Consider the following 24,884-nt stretch of genomic DNA (forward strand, 5'->3'; position numbering starts at 1 on the left):
CTGTTGTCAGATCTTGCATCATCATCAGAGCAAAAGTTTCCATTTAAACAAGAAAGCCAAACATGTTTTATGCCTATTATACCACTAATTGATCTGGTCCTTAAAAAGTCTTTCAGGTGGTTGTAGTTTATTTCTTTTTAAATGTCCCCAAAGAGAGAAATCTCAGGGATCAGGGGATCAATTTGTCTTTCCGGACATGCAACATGAGATTAATTTGGGTAGGCATAAATACAGTTAAATTGTGTCTGCTGCTGAAGAGGTTCGCTGTGAATGGATGCAAACTTTTTATTTATTTCTTCCTTTTTTTTTTTTTTTCTTCCCCTTTCTCCCATTTGAGACACTCTTGACCTAATCCAGTAAGCTCTAATTAATTGTCTTGGTAAATTCTGTTTCAAGCCACTGTGAGTGGTGTCAGTGACACCCGATCTGTTCCATCCACTAAGGTCAAATTAGCATCTTTTACTGTTTTTCTGGCATTTAAATGAATGGCTTTGCTATGGTTTTTCCAGTGTTTATAGTAAATATGTCCATTTGATGGAAATATAAATATGCATTACACGGAGGTGGGTGTGCCCACCCTCCTGTCACTTTTTATTGTAATCAGTGTCTTTCACTTTCCGTGGTCTTTAACGGGGACTGGCTGACAGCACCGCATTCAAACTCAGACTCAAAAGATAAACCCCTCAGCACTGCTTTCATCTTGAAAAAGTATGTGTGTTTTTCTCTTCGTGTGCCAGTTCCACTGTCGTGATATCTCCTCTTGTGTACTTAGGGACTGAATCACCAGCTTCGTCACACTGGGACCTTGATCTGGGGACAGCTCTCGACTCCACTGACCTGAGTCGGTATCTGTAGGGCCGTTGGAACAGTGTAGCGCTCGCACCTTTTCATGCTGGTGGTTTTGACATCAATGGGTCCACTCAACACAGTACGACTGAGGCCACGTGGAAGGGGGAAGCGGGCTGATGACCCCTAAATTCCCCAAGATTTTGTGAGTGGAAATTCTTGACGTTTTCGACACAAGAGTTCGTAAACGTCTTTCAAAATTGTCAGTGTGATCGCTGTTAGAGGTTCCTCATTATGACAGCGACACGATTGACGATTAAACCTGGGGCTTGGGGCCCTGCTGATGGATTTTGGTGCAGTGATTGTGGGGTGACCCTGCCGGCAGCAACTTGCCCAGGTACACGTTCCCGCGATGCACGGAACGAGTGGGAGGCCGAGTTGCGAGTGAATCTTTTCCTTCTGCGTTTCTGCTGTGACTGGACAGGTAGCTCTGTGGGCACCGGAAGGAGGTGCTTTTCTGGTTTCAGAGGAAAGCTGAGGTTCTGACGCCAGGCCGCCCCGCCCCTCCCTTCCTCCCTTGCCTGCCCCCCCACCTCCGCCCTCCGCCTCCACCCTCCGCCCACCCTCCTCCCGCACCCCTGCCCTCCAGGGCCAACCGGAACTCTCTTCCCCTAATGCCTATTGTTTGTAGACTCTTGACACCAGCGTGGCCCTTCCTCGTCCTCCTGTTGCTTCCTGTTCCTTCCTCTCCAGATATATCTTAAGCTTTGTTGAAGGCAGGGACCATGTCTTGTTCTTTTTTTTTCTTCATATTTATTTATTTATTTGGCTGCGCCGGGTCTTTGTGGCCACCTGCGGGCTCTTAGTTGCAGCGTGTGCACTTCTTAGTTGTGGCATGTGGGCTCCTTAGTTGTGGCATGTGGGGTCTTAGTTGTGGCATGTGGGGTCTTAGTTGTGGCATGTGGGCTCTTATTTGTGGCATGTGGGCTCCTTAGTTGTGGCATGCGGGATCTTAGTTCCCCGACCAGGGATCGAACCTGGGCCCCCTGCATTGGGAGCACGGAGTCTTAGCCACTGGACCACCAGGGAAGTCCCTCTTATTCTTCTTTAAGGCCTGATGCTGAGTGCACAGCAGCTTCCCAGTCAGTCCTCATAGAAAGCAATAGTGGTTGCTGGGAGGGGGCAGACAGAGGACCAGCAGGGCCGGGGGGATAGCTGGCTTCCGTGAAGTGGTCAGTGTAGGAAGCTGATAGTTTCCTCAGGATCAGCTGGTTAACGGGCTTGGTTAGCTGTGACCACTACACACTTCTGTTTCTTAACTACTTATAGGCTCACTTCAAATGTGCTGAACCGTGAGTGCTCTAAAGAAACAGAACCTCAGGTCCTAGAAGTTGCTGTCTGTGCCCCCTTTATAGGGGCCCTTTCATAGGTAAGGGCTGATGTGCTGACAGGGTACGGGCAGACCTCGCTTTATTGCACCTGGCAGACATTGCGTTTTTGTGGGGGAAATTGAAGGTCTGTGGCAACCCTGCGTCGAGCAAGGCTGTTGGCACGCTTTTTTCCTACAGCATTTGCTTACCTCGTGTCTCTGCATCACACTTTGGTAACTCTCACAGTATTTCAAACCCTTCACCAGCAAAAAGATGACAGCTCGTTGAAGGCTCAGATGATGATGGTTTGCACTTTTTTTTTTTTAGCAATAAAGTACTTTTTAAGGTATGTACATTGTTTTCTAGACATAATGCTTTGCACACTTAATAGATGACAGGATAGTATAAACATAACTGTTACAGGCACCAGGAAGCCGAAAATTGGTGTGACTCAGTTTACAGCAGTAATCTCTTTATTGTGGTGGGTGGTCTGGAACCAAACCTGCATTGTCCCCAAGGTGTGCCTGTGCTCCTCGGGGACACCTAAGGACCCACGGTGGGGAAAGCGGGCATCATGACCACCCATGGGTGCTTTTTTCCACCCAGCGACCCTTGTGGGCTCAGCTGAGTTTCACTTCTCCAAAGGGAAGTGAAGACCTATACTATCCTGTGTCTTTGGGTTTGGAACCTGCTGCTCTTTCACTTAGTTTTATATATTTAAGGTCCCAAATGATTTACTAATATTTTCATACAGTGAATTGTAGGTTAAGTTTCTTGAAATTAGGAGCCCTGTCATATGCTTATATATATTGTACCACCCACAGCAGTGCCAGAAGTGTGCAGAACATGAAACAGACACTCAGTTAATGCCGGTTGATTAGTGGCTTGGTAGGTGGTACGTTTTGCTAAGTCCCAGCAGTCCGAGATGATAGACTCAAGGGCTTGCTTGCTCTCAGTGTGTCTAAGATGGGGACACAGCATTATTTCAAAGGTGATCTTCCTGTGTCCCTGCTCTCCTGCCTTGGTGATGACCCTCCCTTGTAAATAAGCCGGGGTTAGATGAGTCTTTTTCAGTCTGCGCCTTATCTGATCCCTGGTTTTTATGGTATTTGGGAGTTTTAGCTTTGTAAATGTTTTTCTGCTTGTTTGCAGTCTTAAAGAGGAATTTCTTTCTGAGACAACCATTTTAAGCCTTGTCCACTAGAGGTCACTGTTGGGATACGTTACTTTTTTTTTTTTTCCTCCTCATTTTGTACTAAAAGATTAGAAATCAAATTTGTGTTGTCAGACGAAATTTTTTTGCAAGTTTCTCGGCTCCGTCCAACAGGGATGTTACTACTTCCATTTACATAATGCAGTTTTGCCATAATTAATGTAGATAAGGAGGTATGTTATTTTTCTGTTTGGCTCCCCAAATTTAAGTATACATTCAGTGTCACGTGTCATTTTTAGTGTTTATTACGGCTACTTTCTCATGTTAGAAACTTTTCTTCCAGTCTGTTTAAAGTGAGAGGATTTTATTGCCCTTTATAGTAATTTTCGTATTGAGTATATATGAGATTTTTTTTCTCCTGTGGAAGAAAGAAGTTTAAAATACGTATGTATGTGACGAGATTTAAATTTAAAAATAACCGTGCATTTTGTGATATTTAAACTGTTTCTTCTACTGAATGCCACTGTGTAGGGAAGAATACTATGCGTTATGAAATGAATTACATTCTGCGTCACTGATAAAACAGTCTCTGAGCATCAATTTTTCAATGTGATGCTTTTCTTAATTTGAAAAAGCATTTTATTCTTACAGCCAAACCTATGTACAAATGTTGCCAGCACCTTAAATGTGACAACAGTATTTATTTTCATTTTGTGACCCATGCATGTTAAGGACTAAACCCTCATCATTTTCTGCAAGATGCAAAGGAGGTCTTTTTGCTTTGTGCAAACGCTGAACAACCAGCTCTATGTAAACCTTTCATGAGTGTGGGTCTCTGAATGTAATTGTTTAGTTTTATACTTTGAACTTCTAACTGTCATGTAAAACATTCTCTTGAGATATTAGCAGCTTTGCCAGCCATAACTGTGACCCTGTCTTGTCATTTAATGTGTCGGAAATGGCTAGGCAGGCAGTAAACCTAAGTGTGATGGCAAAACTTATGTCTTTTTTTTAACAGGCTATTTCTTATTAGTTATAGCTTATCTATGAATTCAAAATTATAATGAACAAGAAAATACTAGGGTATTTTCTTTAGTGATTTCAGTAACTTCTTTATAAAGATAATATTCTAAACACATGGAAGCTAATATAATGTTTTAAGATTTTATGCAGATATATATATTGATAGTATCTCTACTGTACGTCTCATTATAAAGGAATTAAGGAACATGTTTTGCATGGAAATATTGCAGTCTCAAAATATGCAGGTCCAATTATAACGAAGAAAAGTGAGCAGTTTTTAAAAAGCATAATAAACTGAAACCCTTTTCGACAGACATAATAGATTGTTGAGATGAATGAGAAAAATTAACTGTCCCAACTTGTAAGAATGACCTTCACCAGTCTTCCAGCACCTTCCTATTGCCAAATGTCTAGTTATTTCCTCTTCCACAGATTATTTGTCATGCCTTATGCAAAAGTTCTTGTGCATGGCTTGTATGAAATTAAACTATGAGGGAGAATATGCAAAATAAATCGCCTCTCTGTCATGAATTTACCTTGTGACAGTATCAAAACAACTTGCTGTTTGCATTTTAACAGAGTACAAATGTATTTATAATACAGAGGCTTTGATCAATAGCTTATTTTTTTCATTAGTGCACATTCATCAATTTGTTCCTGTGCCATCATTTGAAAGATTGGATTCGAAAAAATGTATACATAGTTTTGAGCCAGACAGCCATTAATCGAACAGTATCTTTCCGATGGTGCCACTGGCTAGGTACCATTTAAAAAATCGCCTGTAGTTGGGAGTTTGTTATTTTGGGTTTTAGTAAGGAAGCATGCAGGGCCGTCACATGGAAGCATCTTTTGGCCCCATGGTCCAGAACCAGCACAGTCCAAGACCAGCGGGTGAAGTTGGAGAAGGTGGGTTTCGATGCAGTTGTATCCTCCGCTCAGACACTTGTCATCCTCTGATCCCTTTCATGTCAGCCCCACCATCCCAAATGTACCTACTCTAGAATTCCTCTTCTTGGAGTCCTGCCCTGTGCTAAGAGGAAGCAAGCTAAGGGTAGTGTGTTAATTCTTCCACAACAGATCTTTAAATGGAACGACTTCACTTATGGGAATTTCAGAAAGGTGGCAGGCTGTGGAGATCATTATGTGCGAGCTGATGGAACCTGTCACTTTCCAAACCCTAGCTCACCCACCGTGGGGAGCTGATCTTGGAAAGGGTTTCTTTTACTATTTCTTTAAAATTTAAAAAATTAAAAAAAAATTTTTTTTGGAGTCTAGTTGATTTACAGCATTGTTTTAGTTTCTGCTGTGCAGCAAAGTGAGTCAGTTACGCATGCACATATATCCTTTCTCTTTTAGATTCTTTTCCCATATAGGCCATTACAGAGAATTGAGTACAGTTCCCTGTGTGATACAGTAGGTCCTTATTAGTTATCTATTTTATATGTAGTAGTGTGTATACGTCAATCCCAATCTCCCAATTTATCCCTCCCCCCGTCCCCTTCGGGTCACCATAAGATTGTTTTCTACAGCTGTGATTCTATTTTGTAAATAAGTTCATTTGTACCGTTTGTTTTAGATTCTACATATAAGTGATATCATACGATATTTGTCCTTCTCTGTCCGACTTACTTCACTCATTATGACAATCTCTAGGTCCATCCATGGTGCTGCAAATGGCATTATTTCATTCTTTTTAATGGCTGAGTAGTATTCCATTGTATATACGTACCATATCTTCTGTATCCATTCCTCCATCAGTGGACATTAGGGTTGCGTCCATGTCCTGGCTATCTTTTACTATTTATAATAGAACCCTCAAACGGAATTTCTCTACCAGCAGAAGTTTCTATGTAAATCATCTGACTCTGTCTTCTAGGTAATGTGTGTGTATCATGGTGGCGGGGGGAGCGGATATTCTAAAAGGTGCAGTACTTGGTGATATACGTTCTTTTAGAGCAGTTCTTGACATTTCATAACTCACCGTTTTTAAGAGTAGGGTGAAAGCCTCGTGCATGATTCCTAGAAAATCGCACATAATCCTTATAATTTCAGCAGGTTTGTAGATCCTGTTCAAACCATCCATGAGTTTTTTAGGTGCGCGTGGAGCTCAGATATAGAAACCTTGAGTAGGGGAGGGATGACGTTAGTATATTTGCAGTGTGGATACACCAATCCTGTATCTTAGAGGGGATGTTTCCTGGAAATATGTGCAAAACTTCAGAAAGGTGATTTTAAGGCATGTGAAACTCCTCCTTTTTATGATAGCTTCTAGAAAGTGCTCATAAGCTACATCTGATTTACATGCTTCAACTTAAATTTTATGAAATAAGAATTTGTAATCTACGCGGGCCTCTCACTGTTGTGGCCTCTCCCGTTGCGGAGCACAGGCTCCGGACGCGCAGGCTCAGCGGCCATGGCTCACGGGTCCAGCCGCTCCGCGCCATGTGGGATCTTCCCGGACCGGGGCACGAACCCGTGTCCCCTGCATCGGCAGGCGGACTCTCAACCACTGCGCCACCAGGGAAGCCCCTAGAATTTGTCATCTTGAGTGACACACACATGCAGGCAGACCTCCTTTTATTGTACTTTGCCTTATTGAGCTTCACTGATACTTCGTGTTTTTACAAATTGAAGGTTTGTGGCAGCCCTGCACTGAGCAACTCTGTTAGCACCATTTTTCCAACAGGGTTTGCTCACTTCGTGTCTCTGTGTCACATGTCGGCAATTTTCACAATATTTCAAACTTTTTCTTTCTTATTAAATCTGTTAGGTGGTCTATGATCAGTGATATTTGCTATCACTGCTGTAACTCGTCGAAGGCGCAGATGATGGTTGGCTCTTTTTAGCAATAAAGTATTTTTTCACTAAGTTAAGTTTTTTTTTTTTTTTTAGCAATAATGCTGTTGCACACTTAATAGACTACAGTATAGTGTAAACATTTGTACGCACTGGGAAACTCACTTTATTGTGGTGGTCTGGAACCGAACCCGCAGTATCTCCGAAGTATGACAGTAGTGTGTGTATGTATATATATATATATATATATATATATATATATATGTTTTCTTCAACTCCAGTAGAACATTGAGAAAGCCTTTCTGTTCTCAGTTTTTCTTTCCCATTGTCAGTCAGCTTAACAGGACAGAACACCGCTCTGATACAATGGACCACGAGTTAACAAACTCGTCGACCCGTTTTCTCCTGCTTTGGATCTGAACTTTCTTGTCTAACCTTCTGCTGTGCCTTTAGGCTTTTCCCGCCTGTGTAGCCTCTGTTGCAGTCGCCTGATTCCTAGCAGAAGTGCCTGCCCTTCTCTCCCAGTCGTGCTCATCCTTCCAGAAGTTGAGACGCATTCTCATCTTTCTCCGTAAAGCCCTTCTTTCCGGCCAACTGTGCGGGGACTAAAGGATAAGGTGTCGACAGCTTTTTCGCTTCGAAAGACCACATCCCCCAGAGACCGTGACCTGAGTGTGAAAGGAAGGGTTGGGTTTGGAGGGCTTGCTCTGTATCTGGGGGGGCGTCAGGCTTCACATGGTTGAGGAACCTGAGCTGGAGGTTGGGGGCCTCACTCTGGCTTTGAGCCTCTGTGCTCCCCCTTCCTTCCCCTGCTGCCTCCCCCTGATGATGTCCGTGTGCAGTAACGCCCCGCTGCAGGGAATCTCGGAGCTCTGTGGACCAGACGTTGGCCCTGGACCATCACTTGTTCAAACAGAAGAGCAGGGAGCCTCCCCAGCGTTAAAGGTATAGTCATGATCAGAAGGGGAGTTGACAGAGGTACAGTGTGGGTTTTCCAGCCCCGGGAATCTTCCTCCACCCCCTTTCCTTCTGCCTCGTGTACCCCTTCATCACCACCGGAACGTAAGGCAAGGAAGGAAGAGAAGCAGCCCTGTGTGGCTGCCCTCTTGCTGAAGTCATTCTTTTTTTATTTTTTTATTTTTTATTGAGGTCTAGTTGATTTACAATCTTGTGTTAATTTCTGCTGTACAGCAAAGTGATTCGGGTATGCATAGATATGCATTCTTTTTCATATTCTTTTCCATTGTGGTTTATCCCAGGATATTGAATGTAGGTCCCTGTGCTCTACGGTAGGACCTTGTTACATATCCATTTGTTGAAGTAATTCTTAATTGTGAAAGAAGACGTGAACTGTTGGCAAAGCGCTGTGTGTGTGTGAGAGAGAGGGAATTGGATTTGTCCAGTCTCCCTCTTAATAATTGAGGATTGAGAGAGTGTGTGTAGAATACTACATTGTAATAATTTTTAAAGTTTAAGAGCCTAGATAGCTCTTTCTGTGTCCCTGAGCCTGCTTTCTGCATTGATGGATTGAAATGTATTCAGTGGTCTTTTCTTTCTCGCTCTTTTCCGTGTTTCCAGACTTCTTAGGCATCTTTGCTAGAGGACGGAACCTCCACCCTTTTCTGGTCCTTCACTGGGTGTCACCTCCTGCCAGGCCCTTGAAGGTCACTGCCTTTCCGCTTGGTGCTGCTGCTTCAACCCAGCTCCCAAATTAAAGCTATTTCTTGATGTCCTGCCTGGTTGCTGCTGTAGCCCCTCTGCGCTGGAGTGTGATTTCGCAGGTGTGTTCCTAAAAGAATTCATGGTCTGGGAGGACACCTGAAAACTGCGTGGACCATTCCTTGGTTCCTTCTGGGAACTTTAATGCAAGATTCAGACATCAGCTAACTTTTGCATCCTCAGAGGAGCAGAAATCCATGCTTGTCAGCTTTTTAGAGGATTTGTTTGGCTATGCGTACACACTTTTTAGACCCCAGGGATAGATATTTTTGCATGTTAGACTTTATACTATAAAATCTGCCTTACTGCTTGCTTGTAACTTTTCCCCGTAATTTTTGTATACTTGATTATTCTCATTGTTGCTGAAAAAGTGGGACCATTTTTTTTTTTTTTTTTTTTTGCAGTAAATTAAGTCAGGGATAGTTTTGGTTACTAAAACTACTTGAGCTGCAGAATCTTACGGAAGCCCGTGATAGGATACACTAAGTATGTCCTTCTGGGTGTGGGTGCTCGGGAAGTACCGTTGATTAACGGAAAGCATCATTTTTGTCACTTATTATGCTAATAATATTTGGGGCATCTTGGCCATTGTTGGGTGGCTATTTAGCTATTTCATTTTTACCTTGAGGAACATGTAGATCCTGTTAAATGAGAATTTGCTTTACTGTTCCATAATCTTTATGTTTTTAAATAACCTGTAACTCCCCTGATTCAGTGTTTTAATAGCTGCTCTGGGGGAGATCCCGTAAAACCTATAAAGCTGGTTATCATCAGTATACCTTTGAACTTCAGATTCTTATACTAAGATATAATTAGTTCATTATCCACCTCGCGTCTTTGGCCAGAAAACAAAAGTCATTAATCACGATAGGTACAAATGACCTTTTTTTTTGCATATAAAATTCTGAAGAGCGTAATTATTTGCAAGAGTGAGGAGATTCTTCTTTACGTGCAGTCGTTAAAATGGCATTCAGGACGGTGATTCCTAATTTGCTGAGAGAATTGGCATCTATATAATTAGCCTAGACATTACCTCTGTGGTGTGAGTAGACTAATGCCTTCCAGCTAGTGTAGCCAAGGATGAAGAGGGCTTTCCTTTTACTCTGACCAAGAATGGCCCAATTCAGGTTTCACATAGTTTGACATTTCATATAGTTTCTGGTACTTTGGTGTCTTCCCACCAGGGTGAGGGGGGATGGTTGTTGGCCAATATCATATTCATCAAATATTGGGGCAAAGCAGTGTTTGCTCTCACCATTGCTTCTCAAATGGTGTTCTTCCCCCACTGACTGCCTAACACATAATCTCACTCATTTTCACGTATGCTGATGTTTTCGGTCATTTTTCTAATAACTTCACTGCAGCAGTGTAACTCAAGGATCAGCGTAACGGGCCCCGTTTGAATTTTCTTCTACCCTCCCTTCCTCCTTTGTTAAAGAAATTTCATACAGCAGCAGAAGCATGTAACAATCTGACTGGGCATTTTTATTTGTTACGACGACAGACAAAAATCTCCAATTTTTTTTTGGCTACATCGCATGGCTTGTAGGTTCTTAGTTCCCCAACCAGGGATTGAACCCGCACCCTCGGCTGTGAAGGCGCTGAGCCCTAACCACTGGACCGCCAGGGAATTCCCGCAGATCTCCTATTTTTAGTATAAATATGTCAGGTTTGGGGAAGCAGTGCTATTGAATTTATTTTGCTTTACCTTATCCCATGTGGGATCTTTGGGCATTGTTTGGCCCGTGGGTCAGGGGCACTTTGGTGTTCCTGGAAGTGAGCCCGAGATGGTAGCATTTCGCCCCTGGCAGTGCAGGGCGCGTGCCCATCACCGGGTTGTGTCCTAGTCTCCGTCTCGCTGTGGGCCGTGGCTCCCATCAGGTCCCTGCTCTGAGGCTCCCTCTTCTTGCACATGGGGCGGCCGGCATCCCACTGCTTTCCCATGAAGGAGGCAACGGCTGAGCCACTAATTTGGGGTTTCAAAGAGGCACGCGGGCAGGGACCCCTGGTTTCCACACTCTGGTCTAGTTCTGCTCCTTTGCAGGAATCGTCAGAGCCGAAACCAGTCTAGGTGACGCTGTAGGAAGAGCTGTCAGGGGAGTTCAGTGGAGACTGTGGGGAGACTTCACAAGAACCTCCATGTGTTCCAGCAGCTTCCGGGCTCCCGGCAGCTGGGGCCTGCTCTCTTCCTCCCCTCTTGTAGCTGAAGGGGACCCTGTTTTCAGCGCCGACCAGATGGTTCTAAAGACCAACGCGTGGCCCCCCGGCCCTTCCGTGGGCTGCGCTCAGGCGAGCGCCTGTCCTTCTGGGTCGCATGGTGCCTGTCACCCTTCACGGTTTAGTTTCTTTGCCTCGGGGGCCGCAAGATGCTCTTGCCGGATGGGCTGCAGCCCAGCTGGGTTGCCTCTGCCATCGCTGGTGCCCACTGTTGTGCAGTGACCCACAGGGTTTCCGAGGCCAGAGGTACAGCGAGTGGTACCTCGCCGTGGGAGCACACGCGGGTGTGGTGAGCTGCTGCCGGGGGACTTGGTTTCGTGGATTAGGGGATGCGGTGCTTTTTCCCCCTTGAGCGTCATCCGTACTACCCCGCACTGATTTCGCGGGAATGAGCTGTGTGGGAAAGCAGACGGTGATGGGAAGTGGTTTCATTGCAGCCCCCAGGTTGGGTGCTTTCGCCACCTGAAGTGTCTTTCGTTTTTGTTTTTCTCCCATTTTATCAGCCCCTAGTCTCAGTAGCTCACTGGGGTGGCAGAGGAGTCCTCACTGGGATCCAATTGGTTATTATAACTTTTTTTCTCACGAGTGTGTGCCGTAAGGGACGTACGTATTGGATTCATGATTTTCATGTCACCACTGACTTTAAAGTTTTCTGATCCAAAATAGGGTTCCCAGACCAGCATCGTCGCCATCCCCTGGGAACTTGTTGGAAATGCAGATTGTTGGACCTCACCCCAGACTACTGAGTCGGCAACTCTGGGGTACCCGCCCAATATGTGTTTTAACAAGCCCACCAGTAATTCTGATGTACGTGAGGGTTTGAGGCCCACTGCTTTATTTATTTATTTTAAAAACTTTATTGGAGAACAGTTGATTTACAGTGTTGTTTCACGTGTACAGCAAGGTGGTTCAGTTATACATATACACATATTCATTCTTTTTTAGATTCTTTTCCCATGGAGCTAGTTGCAGAATATTGAGCAGAGTTCCCTGTGCTCTACGGTAGGTCCTTGTTGGTTATCTGTCTTACATATAGTGGTGGGTACGTGTGGTCATCCCAAGCGTCTGGTTTATCCCCGCCACACACACACACACACACACACACACATCCCCCCTCTGGTAGCCATAAGTTTGTTTTCAATATCTCTAAGTCTGTTTTTGTCTTGCAGATAAGTTCATTTGTTTCTTTCCCTCCTTCCTTCCTTCTTCCCTCCCTCCCTCCCTCCCTTCCTTTCTTATTAGTTTCCAGAGGCCCCCTGTGTTAGAGCAGTGCTGTCCAGCAGAAGTTTGCAGTGATTGGAATGTGCTGTATTTGTGCTATCCAGTATGGTAGGCACGAGCTACATGTGGCTGTCAAGGTCTTTAAATGTGGCTACTGTGACCAAGCAACTGAATGACTGATTGTATTTCATGTCAACTAATCTAGGTTTAAATGTATTTCTTCTTCTTCTTCTTCTTTTTTTTTAAATACCTCTATCCAGTTTCCTCAGCTCCTACCCCACCACCTCAGGACTGCTGGTGACCACAATTCTGATCTCTTTTGCTTTGAGGTTTTCTGGTGTGTTTTTGTTGTTGTTGTTGTTTTGTTTTTACAGATTCCACATGTAAGTGAGATCATACAGCATTTGTCTCTCCCTGTGTGACTTACTTCACTTAGCATAATGCCCTCAAGGTCCATCCATGTTGTTGCACATGGTAGGGTTTCCTTTTTTATGGCTAAATAGTATTCTGTGTGTGTGTGTGTGTGTGTGTGTGAGAGAGAGAGAGAGAGAGAGAGAGAGAGAGAGAGAGAGAGAGAGAGAGAGGGAGAGAGGGAGAGAGAGAGAATGAATGTCTATGTATCACATTTTCTTCATCTGTCAGCAGACAACTAGGTTGTTTCCATATCTTGGCTGTTGGGAATAATGCTGCAGGGAACATGGGATGCAGGTACCACTTTGACATAGTGATTTTGTTTTCTTGGGTTAAATACCCGGAAGTGGAATTGCTGGATCATATGATAGTTGTATCTTTAATTTTTTGAGGAACCTCCATCCTCTTTTTCCCTAGAGGCTACGCCAACTGACATACCCATTCTAGATTGATTGATTCATTCATTGATTTACGCATTCATTCATGCTGAGCCTCTCGGCATGCGGAATCTTAGTTCCCTGACCAGGGATCAGACCCATGCCCCCTGCAGTGGAAGCGTGGAGTCTTAACCACTGGACCGCCAGGGAGGTCCCCCCACTGTAGCCTTAAGTTGAAATAGCCACACATAACTAGTGGCTGCATCCTGGTCCGCCCAGCCCCAGAGCATCTTCTGCTGTTTATCATTGTGTGAATTAACTCCTAAAAGCCTTTAAGAAAATGTGTTACTGATTGTGCGATGGTTAATTGTATATTCTAGAACAAAATGCTCTTAGAGCGAAGCTCCAGTTGCTACAACAATAGTTGATTTAGGTTCTTACGTTGAAGAAATGGTTGGCTGCTGTTAGCTAGTGGGGGAAGCATGTTCCTGAAGGTGACATTGATTTTGTGAATACGCTTCATCTGTGCAGCGTCCGGTGGCCGTACCTCTCCTGCATGTAACCGAAGAGGACAGATACATGTCCTTTTAGGAGGAGTTACGCGCTGTTCACGAGTAACGCTGGGTCAGTGGTTCTTAGGGTTGGACCTCTGGTCTGTCTGCTGTGTCCATCCAGTGCCTCCTGCCCCAGGGAGCTTTGTAAAGAGATGTTCATGGAGATCAGGTGAGCTCCGTTTTGCCCGCCGTCCCCGAGCCCCCCCAGGCACTTCAGGTTTCCTGTCGTGGAACCACTCAGAAACCGTGCAGTCGCTGATTGCTGAGTCTGGGCCGGTACATGGTTCTCTAGAAGAAACTCTAGAATAATTTTCAGGTTGTTAGATTGAGAAGGACTTGAAGGAAGAGAGGGTCTTCCTGGGCTTGTTAGTCTGAATAATTACAAATGCCAGAAGATACGCCGAGATCAGTCTCTGGGCATACGTAGTTCCTGGGGGACGTGACGTCATCTTTGTCCCCTTTTGCAAAGCACGGCAGGCGCTCTGGGCCTAGAGCATCCCTAGCGGTCACCAATCCTCTGACCAAAGCAGAGAGTGGCATGTAGGAGACAGGGCACACCTGAGAGTCCTTAGGGGCATTTCTGCAACCTCCTCTAGCAACTGAATTCTCAAAATTGAAGCAGCCGTCGTTGGTTAGACAGAAAATGATACCGAATTCTCTGTCATAAGCAAAGTTCTGCATGGCGGAGCTTCCTAACTGAGGGCCCCGTTTGTTGCATTATTTAAACCCATATCATTGATTTTCACAATCCAGCTCTTAGAATCCTAGAATGCTACAGCCAGGCAGAAGGGAATGTAGACATGGTCACCATCCAGTCTTCTTTTTTTTATTGGAGGAAACGGATGCCCAGAGAGGTTGTGAGTTGAGTTAAGGACACACAGCAAGTTCAGGGCTGATCGGGAAGTACAGAGCCAGCCCGGGATGAGCAGGCCAGGCCTCCTGGGTTCTTCCATTACACGGTCCCTCTGTTTCTTTTGTGGACTCAGCTCCTTGTTGTCTGTAGGCTGCGTGTGTACTGCTGGGGGGTCATGGTGAGAAGCTGGACAGATGGATGGAAAAGGAACATTTCAGATGCATGATAAGAAATATATTGATGCTCACTACTTAGGTGTATGGTATTTATTTTTATTTATTTTTTATTTTTGGCTGCATCGGGTCTTCGTTGTTACACTGGCTTTCTCTAGTTGCAGCAGGCGGGGGCTACTCTCTGTTGCGGTGCGCGGGCTTCTCATGGCGGTGACTTCTCTTGTTGTGGAGCACAGGCTCTAGGTGCACAGGCTTCAGTAGCTGTGGCTCGCGGGCTCTAGAGCGCAGGCTCAGTAGTTGTGGCGCACGGGCTTAGTTGCTCCGCGGCATGTGGGATCTTCCTGGACCAGGGCTCGAACCCGTGTCCCCTGCACTGGCAGGCGGATTCTTAACCATTGTGCCACCAGGGAAGTCCCTGCTTGGTTATATTTTAAAATGCCGCTTCTTGCTAGCATGTCACGTAGCAGTTTTGAAAATTCCACCAGGATATTCTGACTGGTGGCACGTTGCTGCTCCCTTTTTATCATAGCTTCTCGTAAAGTGTTCGTGGATCTGTGTATATGGTTTAGTTACTGCACAGCTGTTACTCATATTGTTAACTGGTTATTTTTTTGTGGACAGTTTTGTTGGGATTGGTTTGCTTTCCAAGCACTAGACCTGTCTCCATTGATGACTCTGATACCCCTTCTTTTGTAACTTACTTTCTTTAAATAGCATACCTCTGTTACTTTATCCCAAAAGCACTGAAACGCTAGGCGCTAAAAGTTTATGCTTCTGTGCACAAAATAGCCTTCTCTAAATATTTGTTGAAAGAGCAAAGGTTATCCCATCCAGGTAGGTCTGAAGGTTAATTTCTTTTGGATATAACTATGGCAGGGGAGGGGACTGGTTTCTGTAGTTTAGGAAGACTTAGCTGTGTAAGTTTTTCCCCTTCTCATTTGAATGGAGTCTTTAGCAAAAAATTCACATGCGCACCAGAAATCTGGGAGAGGTTGAGTAAATCGAATGTGGGGTTATTGTTTGTGTCCACAAAACAAAGCCCTAAATCGCATTTAGCATAATTTGTGGTTTTAAATTGGACTGATTTAGCAAGGAGAGTGAAATAATCTCTCATCCTGTCAAAAAAGGCGATACCTTCGGACCAGCATTTAATTGCATTGGCAAAGTAACTTCAGGAAGGTGGCAGTAATTCTGGCTGCATTATTCTTGGTTTGTGGTTAAATTGAGACCATCATTTTCTCCTAGTCGCACTAACTTTCTTTATTGCTCTTCAGACTAATTAGATGAATGCACGGGGAGAGAAGCTTAATGGTAGCTGGCGGGTGAACGGGGAAAGGGTGAAGCTTCTGAGCAGGGCTGTAACCATCTGTAGATTTGCACTTTACACACTTCAGGGTCCAGGTAGAGAGAACAGGTAAACGAACACCTAGAAACCTAGTAGGTACAGCCTGATGAACTTGTTCGCGGTCGTTTGCACAAAGTGAATACCATTCATTCCCGCAAAAGTGTGTTATTGATGACACAGCTAAGGACATATGCTTTTGCAGCCGTATCGTACAGATAGGGCTCACCCACATTCATGACGCCGTAAATATCTCAGGTGTCTGTCTGGAAATGTTACGCACACCTTGGTCGTGGTTCTAAGCAAAGTGCCCCCAGGTTTCCCCAGTCTTCTGGGGCACCCCTGGAGGGGGGTGTTGGGATGGGAAGAAGATGCACTGACATAAGACATAACACTTTCTTCTCTTGTACCCAAGGCCTTTGTCCATGGTTTCAGTTACCTGAATAGTCTTGGTATTAAGAGTTTACATGAACCGTGGATGAGCTGGTGGCCCGTAACCAGTGTTTGTAGAAAGACTGAAGCAGCGAATGGAGTAGATGAAGTACAGTCTGTTGCAAGGCTTTCCGCTGAGAGTACTTTTGAGGTAAAGATGCCTTTGGCTTTTACGTTTGTATTGGCAGGTGTATACTCTAGGGAGGGAAGAACCTTTCAGCTCCCCCATGGTTTATAAAATAAACCACTCTTGACCTCGACTCATATTCATATAGTGCTACTGAGTTCATTTTTCATACGGCTGTATAACAGTGCCGTGATATGTTGCCAACCTGATATAAGGGTGTGTGTGTGTATTGATCAACGTGCGAAGGCCAGAGGCCAAAATCAGAAACTAAGTAGGTGGACTGTTTCATCATTCACGGTTGAGTTTAAAAATCATTGTGGTTGAGTCCAGTGTTAAGAGAACAGCTCTTCAGATAACAGATTATTGAAACAGCTGATGCCACATTACTCGGGAAGGGATTTGGAGTTTGCTGACTTTCATTTGGTGGAGATGTGAGGAAACCAAAAGGAAGAAGACAATTAGTAGTCATTACATGACAACAATAAAAGTATAATTTTACATCTAAGAGAGTAAATCTTAAAGAGTTCTCATCACAAGGAAAAACATTTTTTTCCTTTTGTACCTTTGTGAGATGATAGATGTTCACTAACCTTATTGCGATGATCATGTTGTGTGTAAGTCAAATCATTATGCTGTCCACCTGAAACATACAGGGCTGTATGTCAGTTGTATCTCAATAAAACTGGAAGGAAAAAAATTAAATTAAAAAAATAGAAGTATGTAATGCTCTGTAATGTTCACTTATAGACTGTTTATGGCACAGAAATTCTCTTCTGCCCTTTAAAGAAACATTTCTACATCTACCGGGTGGTGAGCTACTACCTAAGAAACACCTACAGAAATTAAGTAAGATGTATATACGTGAACAAGATGGTCATGCTGGAGTTTCATCTTTCTCTTATTTGAAAGGAAAACAAATGTTCCTGCATTCACACTCAGCGTTTCTGTCTCCGTAGCTGTGCCGCCAAACATAGCAGAACTGAAGAATTTGGAAGTGCTTAACTTTTTTAATAACCAGATTGAGGAGCTGCCTACGCAGATCAGCAGCCTTCAGAAACTCAAACACCTGAACCTGGGGTGAGTCTCCTGAAGGGGAAGGGAAACTGAGAAGAGGAGGGGCTTAAAAAGGGGTGTGGCCAAGGGCGAGGGCAGGGTTTGCCATTTATAGGATTACATAGGAGAAGCTGATTTCTAATTTCTTTCTGTACTGTAGGTTTTTAAAAAAGTTTTATTGTTTTAATACATCCTTCCAGTGGCCTACATTAGCGCATATCTATTCGCGCACTAATTGAGAAGCTGATTGTTGCAATAAGGGAGTCTTTTTTTTTTTTTTTTTTTTTACTGTATTTTGTTTCCAACAAAATTTTATTTCTGTTATGTTGACTGGGAAGGGACCTATTTGCATAGCTAGCAGGAACTGTGCAGACCAATTGTAATATGCTTTATTTCTTTCTCTCTGTGTAGTGTAGAAATAGTGTCCAAAGCACCTTCCTTATCTACGGACGGGAGGATACATTTCCCAACACTGCTTCATTGATTCTTACAATTTTTCTTTTTTACAGTCGAGATGTTATAATCCTGTGTTTCTCTTTATACAAAGGTGAAGAGAGGAGTTTTACTCAGCTGAGGTTGCAGAATCAGGGTGCAGTGAATAATAATAATACCTTGTGTTCTTATAATGCTTTACAGTTTTCAGAGTCCTCATACTGGTATTTGACCCTCTTAACAATTGGGAGGGAGGAAGGGCAGGCATTACCGCCTTCATTTTGTGGAAGGAAGCCAAGCCCTTTCCAAGAGGTTAAGTGACTTACTGCTGATTGCCCCTGAGGTTAGTGGCTGAGCTCGGCAGAGAACCCCATTGTTGGGGGGGCCATGCCTTGTCCGTCAGACACCTAGATGGTCCCCAGAACTCGGACCTACTGGATTTCAGCTTCATTGTTGTAGCTGTTCAAGGAAACTGCCCACTCTTGCCTCATCCTCCGTGTAGAATAATATGTTCATTAAATTATGGCCACTAAGCGCTGTGATTCCATTCGTGATTTACATGGCGCGGCTGTAGACGCGGGCCAGGTGTTTATCCGTTTACGAGGAAGCAGTCATGAAAAAAAAATCATCCATGGACTGATTTTTAGTTTATGTTTTTCCACCAGGGCTCTGGTTAGACACCCTTAATTTGCGGTTCACTCTGGTGGAGGGACGCCCTTTGTAAGCTCCGCGAGCATTCTTTTCTCCCAAGGTCTGAGGGGAAGTAGGGTTTAGAGCTGGATATCAGATAGCTTCTTCCTCCTACAAATAGAGAGACTGTATACCCATCTGGCAGAGCAGAAAAGAAAGGACCCTCCGTTTACATCTCTGATTTGAAAATTATGAAGTCCTAATATTTCATTTGCATATAAGAAAGAAGCTAAGACAAGATGTATGTACTAGACATGTATTCTTACTGTTAATCTCCTTATCATTTACTGAGTGAGTTAATAGTTATGGGTAAGGTCCAAAATGGCGGAGAGTCAACTTCCACTAGACCTTGAGCCTCCGTAAACATCATTGTAACACATCAGCTAAATGACACACCTACAGGCATCATGATAGTTCTGAGGCGGACCATAAAAGGCCGAAAAGTGGGCGGGGGCCCAATTCCTGGAAATCCCCGCCCCTTCCCCCAAATAGGTGGGATACTCTCCCACTCATTAGCCTCTGAAATTACCCACCCCTAAAAAAACTGACAACCCCGTACCCTGGCGTCTCTTGCCTTCTGAGATGACCCACACTCTGTCTGTGGAGTGTGTATCTCCCTGAATAAAACCTTCTTTCACTAAAAAAAAAAAAAATGCTAGGAATAGTACCTGGCACATAGTAAGCCATACCTGAATGTTCACTTTTATCATCATCATTGTTTTATTTATGGGTTCATTTATCTCAGGACTATGTAATTGCCTTTTTTTTTTTTAAATTTATTTCTGGCTGCGTTGGGTCTTCGTTGCTGCGCGTGGGCTTCTCATTGGCAGAGCACGGGCTCTAGGCACGTGGGCTTTAGTAGCTGCGGTGCACAGGCTTCAGTAGTTGCGGTGCACAGGCTTCAGTAGTTGCGGTGCGTGGGCTTCAGCAGTTGTGGTGCACGGGCGTAGTTGCTCCCTGGCACGTGAGATCTTCCCGGACCAGGGCTCGAACCCGTGTCCCCTGCACTGGCAGGCGGGTTCTTAACCACTGTGCCACCAGGGAAGCCCTGTCATTGCCTTTTCTGCATCAGGAGCCTTGTTTGTTTGGGTATCGGCGGTGAAAGTCACAGTCCCTGGCCTTCAGGATGGAGGCAGAGCGGCTGTCGATGAGCAGGGCCGGGGTGCAGCTGGCTCGCTGAGTGTGGCAGTCGGAGAGAGCGACAGGGGGCACGTTAGCCTTCAGGTGAGATTCTCGGAAGGGTTCCTGCAGGGGGTCGTGTTGGAGCCGAGACTCAAGGCTGAGAAGACTCACAAGGAGGGGACGATGTCTCCGACTGCAAGCAGGACTTCCGCTCCAGGAGCTGCGAGTTGCGTGGGGTCGCTGAGTGTGAAGGGTGAGGCGGGGGGAGGTGAGGTGGGAGGTGAGGCCAGGCAGAGAAGCACACGGGTCTGCTGTGTGTTCCATGAGCGCGTCTTGAGCTCTCTGCTCTGTACCAGGAGCCGTTCAGGTGCTGGCTGTCCAGCCCTCAGGGAGCGTATGTCACAGTTGGGGAAACAGCCTGTAGAGAAATAAATGTCTGTAGTGGCAGGGGGTTGAGTGCTAGTGGAGGGCGTGTGTGTCAGATGAAGGAGTTCTGGTCTCGCCCTGCCGTTGGGGAGTGTGCACAGGGAAGCGGCGGGCGTGAGACGAGGTGAGATGATTTTCGTATGAAGGTCACGCGGAGGAGAGGTTAGAGGAGACCTGTGAGGCTGCCAGGTTAGCGTTCCTGGTGAACTAGGGCAGGGACAGTGAAGGCGGGGGAGGGATTTTATATGAAAAATAGATAGCAGTGGTAAAATCGATGAGGCTGTACGGATGGGATGGGATGGGATGGGATGGGATGGGATAGCTGATATAGAGGGATGGGTGGAGACAGCTTTGAGGGGGAGATAATGAGCACAGGTTTTGATTGGCTGGGTTCAGGACGCCTCAGGACAGAGTTGTAAACTTTCCTTTTTTTTTTGCGGTACGCGAGCCTCTCACTGTTGTGGCCTCTCCCGTTGCGGAGCACAGGCTCTGGACGCGCAGGCTCAGCGGCCATGGCTCACGGGCCCAGCCGCTCCGCGGCATGTGGGATCTTCCCTGACCGGGGCACGAACCCGCGTCCCCTGCATCCGCAGGCGGACCCTCAACCACTGCGCCACCAGGGAAGCCCGAACTTTCCCTTTTTTATCAATCACATCTGAGTTGCCTCCTTGTCGTCTTTGGAGCTGTTTGCATTTTTGGCTCCTGGTGATTTGCTGATTGTGTAGCACTTTCTGTGTTTAAGTACGTAGCTACGCAGATGGGGTTGTCAGAGTTTGAACGCAACTCTTAGTTCTCTGGGAAAGGAATTAAGATGAGTTTCCACAAATGATACTTCTGTCCTCGAATGGCATGAACAATTATACCTACATACCCCTGGTTAAGGCAAGGCACAGAGGACTCCTTAGAATAAACAACCAGAATAATAATTTAAAAAACCTACACACAGGTGGCCCTACTACAGCAGAGCAGTTAGGCCACGTATAGGCATGATCCAAACTGTGCGTTCAACCAGAAGTTGATTTTAAAGTTTTATATCCTATTTGCTATTTATTCTGATGATCTCGAAACTGGAAAGGGGGGCTTCCCTGGTGGCGCAGTGGTTGAGAGTCCGCCTGCCGAAGCAGAGGACACGGGTTCGTGCCCCGGTCCAGGAGGATCCCACATGCCGCGGAGCGGCTGGACCTGTGAGCCATGGCCGCTGAGCCTGCGCGTCCGGAGCCTGTGCTCCGCAACGGGAGAGGCCACAACAGTGAGAGGCCCGCATACCGCAAAAAACTGGAAAGGATTTTTAGGCCATCTGAATAAAGAGCGGAAAGTTGAATTATGCTCTTCATTCTTGCAGTGTCATTCATTGTGCTGAGTTATTTGACAAACAGTGTAAAGCTGCATAGGGTCCAAGTTGATCATCATTTCGGGGATGACCTCACGGCAGGAGCATCGTGCCAGCTATTCTGGAATAACTTTTGACCTAGTGAGATGGTGAAGCTTATCTCGTGAAGACGTAACAGTTTTCACTAAGCACAGTGTTCAGTGTTCGTGCGTTTGTTTTTTCTGTTTGTTTGTTTCTTTGGCTAAGTATGTGAGCACGTCATCTGTGGAGGAGAGAAAAATACTTGCCTTTCAGGCAAGAAGGTTTTATTGAATCAGGAGAAGCCCCAGAGGACCTCTGGAGATCAGAGTGTTCCAAAAGGGGAGTGCTCGTATAGGTCTTCCTGTAGCTTTTGAGGAGGAAAGAGAAAGGATGCCAAACAGCCTCTGACTCTCCGGTTTTATAAAGTTCTCCACTGTACGTGGGTGTCTTCCCATTTCCATAAGCATTTGGAAGATGCTCACCTGCAAACAGGAGAACTTAAACCATTGGGCGTGGTTGAGTCCTAAGCAGCTTTATCTTTAACACCTGAATCGATTGGAAATTAAGCAGATGGGGAAACCATCCTTGATGGTTCAGGCACTCCACGGTCTCCTCAGGTGAGCTCGCCTCTTGGAGGCGGGATCAAAATTTCTCTCAAACTTCCTGAGAACTAGTTGTAGTTATAGCCATCGTTTCTTGAGAACCTACTTGGGAGCCAGGAATTGCATCAGGGGCTTCCCATGTCTTCTCTCTCCTCTCCTGGAAGTCCTGCTGGGAGGGCATCGCTCCCCTCCTCTCAGAGTTGAGCAAATTGGGTCTCAGAGAAGCCGAATAAGTTCCCCAAGGCCACCCAGCCCGCAAGAGCTGGAGCTGGACCTCCATCCCAGCTGTGTTTTTCCTCTCCCCTTGCTGTCACCTCTCAGGGCAACCTTGAGTGCTAGAGCTCTCAGAGGGATGCCCTGAAAAGAGGCAGCTCCCAGGGGGAGCGATACATTTGGGAGACTGGGATGGACATAGACACACTACTCTATATAAAATCGATAACTAATAAGGACCTACTTACTGTAGAGCACAGGGAACTCTACTCAGTACTCTGTAGTGACCGATATGGGAAAAGGATCTAAAAAAGAGGGGACATATGTAGATGCATGACTGATGCACTTTGCTGTATAGCAGAAACTGACACAACATTATAAATCAACTAGACTCCAATAAAAATTGAAAAAGAAAAAGGCAGCTCCCCTGTGTAGCTGGAGATGGACGTGAGCGCCCCCTTCGGGGTAGGCAGTGCATGACAGTGCCTCCCCTGACAGTGCCAGGGACCGGGCTGTCCGGTCGCTGTGTGTGTGCTGGTGTCTAGAGGAACAGGTCCTGCGCTCCTGGCATTGCTGGCAGTGGAACCGACTCTGCTTCCAGGCCTTCTGAGGCATTTAAGTTAGGGCTTCCTTTCTGCCCTCCGGGTTAGCGGGCCCACTGCTGTCACTGCTGCCAACTGCACAGGGGCTCTGCTGAGTTCCTGACAGGTTGGGGGGATTGGTTTCTCGCTCAAGGAGAAAGAGAACCTGCTGTTTAGTCGATTCTTGCCACCCAGAGAGGGGGACAGGCTCAGGCTCGCTCTAGGCTGGAGATTGGGCAAGAGCTCTCTCTTTTTGGTGAGATGCCTCTTCCCGCTAAGAAAGTCTAAGCGTGGATTTCCTGCACCTTATGTTTCAGAAGTGTATTTCTGTGTTTGGAAAGAAAAACTTTATTGGTCGTTTTCAAAAGTGGGTAACTTAGAGCAAGGCTTAAAGAAAGAAGCGCCCGATGTGTACTTCTGTGCCTTTCTCACTGTCTCTGATTCTTCTCCTTCCGTTTACTCAGCATCCTCACATCGGGGTCCAGGGATTAGGGGTGCCTTGGCCTCCACGAGTGCTGGGTGCTCTCAGATACCTGTCATTCTCATCAGTAGAGTCAGGGCTCCTTGGTACTTAACCTGTCTTAACCTGTGACTTAATCGCAGAATTCCAAGATCATTATAAGTACTGTCCTGCCGACATTCCACGATAGTTCTGAAGACCCAGGTGAAGCACTTGACATACGTGTGCTTCACAGATTGTGAATTCATAGAAAATATCAGTGGTTAGCAGTATAGTAGACTGTGGTGGAGGTTATTTTGCTAGCTGTAAAGCTGGCCTAAGGTTTTACACCCATCAAGAGGTGGGCATCGCTTTTTTCTAGGTTTCTTTCTCCGCCATCAGCTGCTGCTTCGGAGGCCTGGTTGGTGGGTGTGAGCAGGGTTGTACCTCACGTGAGAAGCGTTGGTGTCTAGAATTATTTTTAGTGTCACAGTCCCTCCCACCTTTCAATATTTGTCAGCCTTATTAGATTTAAAAAAAGGTTTTTTTTAAAATTGGGTTTTCAGTGTGTTCAAAGAGAACCACATTAAGAAAAATAAGAGTCTTGAAGAAAATACAACATTAATAGGAAAATATTTTCCTTAGCTTTCCTTCGCTTTCATTGGAGTGTATACATATATTTAAAAACTTTCCATTGTGATAAAATGCACATAACATAAAATACACCATTTTAACTATTTTAAGTGTATGATTCAGAAGCATTAAATATATTCACATTGCTGTGCAGCCAATCTCTGGAAGTTTCTCATCTTGCCAAACTGAAGCTCTGTACCCATTAAACAGCTCCCCACCCCCCTCCCCCAGTCCCTGGCAACCTTGATTCTAATTAGAGATGATTTTGAACTACTATTAGTAGTTGCAAAACAAACAAAAAAAAAGTGATTTTTTGCGGGGGGGTGTGTCTCCCTTTGAGAGGAATACATGAAAGCAAATGAAGCAGAAGTGTGAAAACTATGAGGCTTCACATGTATCTTTTTTATATGTATATAAATTTATTTATTTTTGGCTGCATTGGGTCTCCGTTGCTGCACATGGGCTTTCTCTAGTTGTGGCGAGTGGGGGCTGCTCTTCGTTGCGGTGCGGTGGCTTCTCTTGTTGCGGAGCACAGGCTCTAGGCGCGCTGGCTTCAGTAGTTGTGGCACATGGGCTTCAGTAGTTGTGGCTCGCGGACTCCAGAGCACAGGCTCAGTAGTTGGGGCGCACGGGCTTAGTTGCTCCCTGGCATGTGGGATCTTCCCGGACCAGGGCTCGAACTCGTGTCCTGTGCATTGGCAGGCGGATTCTTAACCACTGTGCCACCAGGGAAGCCCCTTTTTTTTTTTAAAATAGATCTTTACTGGAGTATAATTGCTTCACAATAC

The 24,884-nt window shown here is 45.4% G+C and overlaps 1 protein-coding gene across 5 annotated transcripts in view; it reads left to right on the forward strand.

The window, feature by feature from the left end:
* RSU1 (Ras suppressor protein 1) overlaps positions 1–24,884 on the forward strand; it is a 275,248-nt gene that overhangs the window by 24,514 nt on the left and 225,850 nt on the right. For all 5 annotated transcript variants that reach the window (XM_060292257.2, XM_030832397.2, XM_030832396.2 and 2 more), the window contains one exon: positions 17,511–17,631. In XM_060292257.2, coding sequence (XP_060148240.1) covers positions 17,511–17,631 — 121 coding nt within the window. The remainder of the gene's footprint in view (positions 1–17,510; positions 17,632–24,884) is intronic.

Source organism: Globicephala melas, chromosome 2 (assembly GCF_963455315.2).
Source record: "Globicephala melas chromosome 2, mGloMel1.2, whole genome shotgun sequence".
Classification (NCBI taxonomy): Eukaryota; Metazoa; Chordata; class Mammalia; order Artiodactyla; family Delphinidae; genus Globicephala; species Globicephala melas.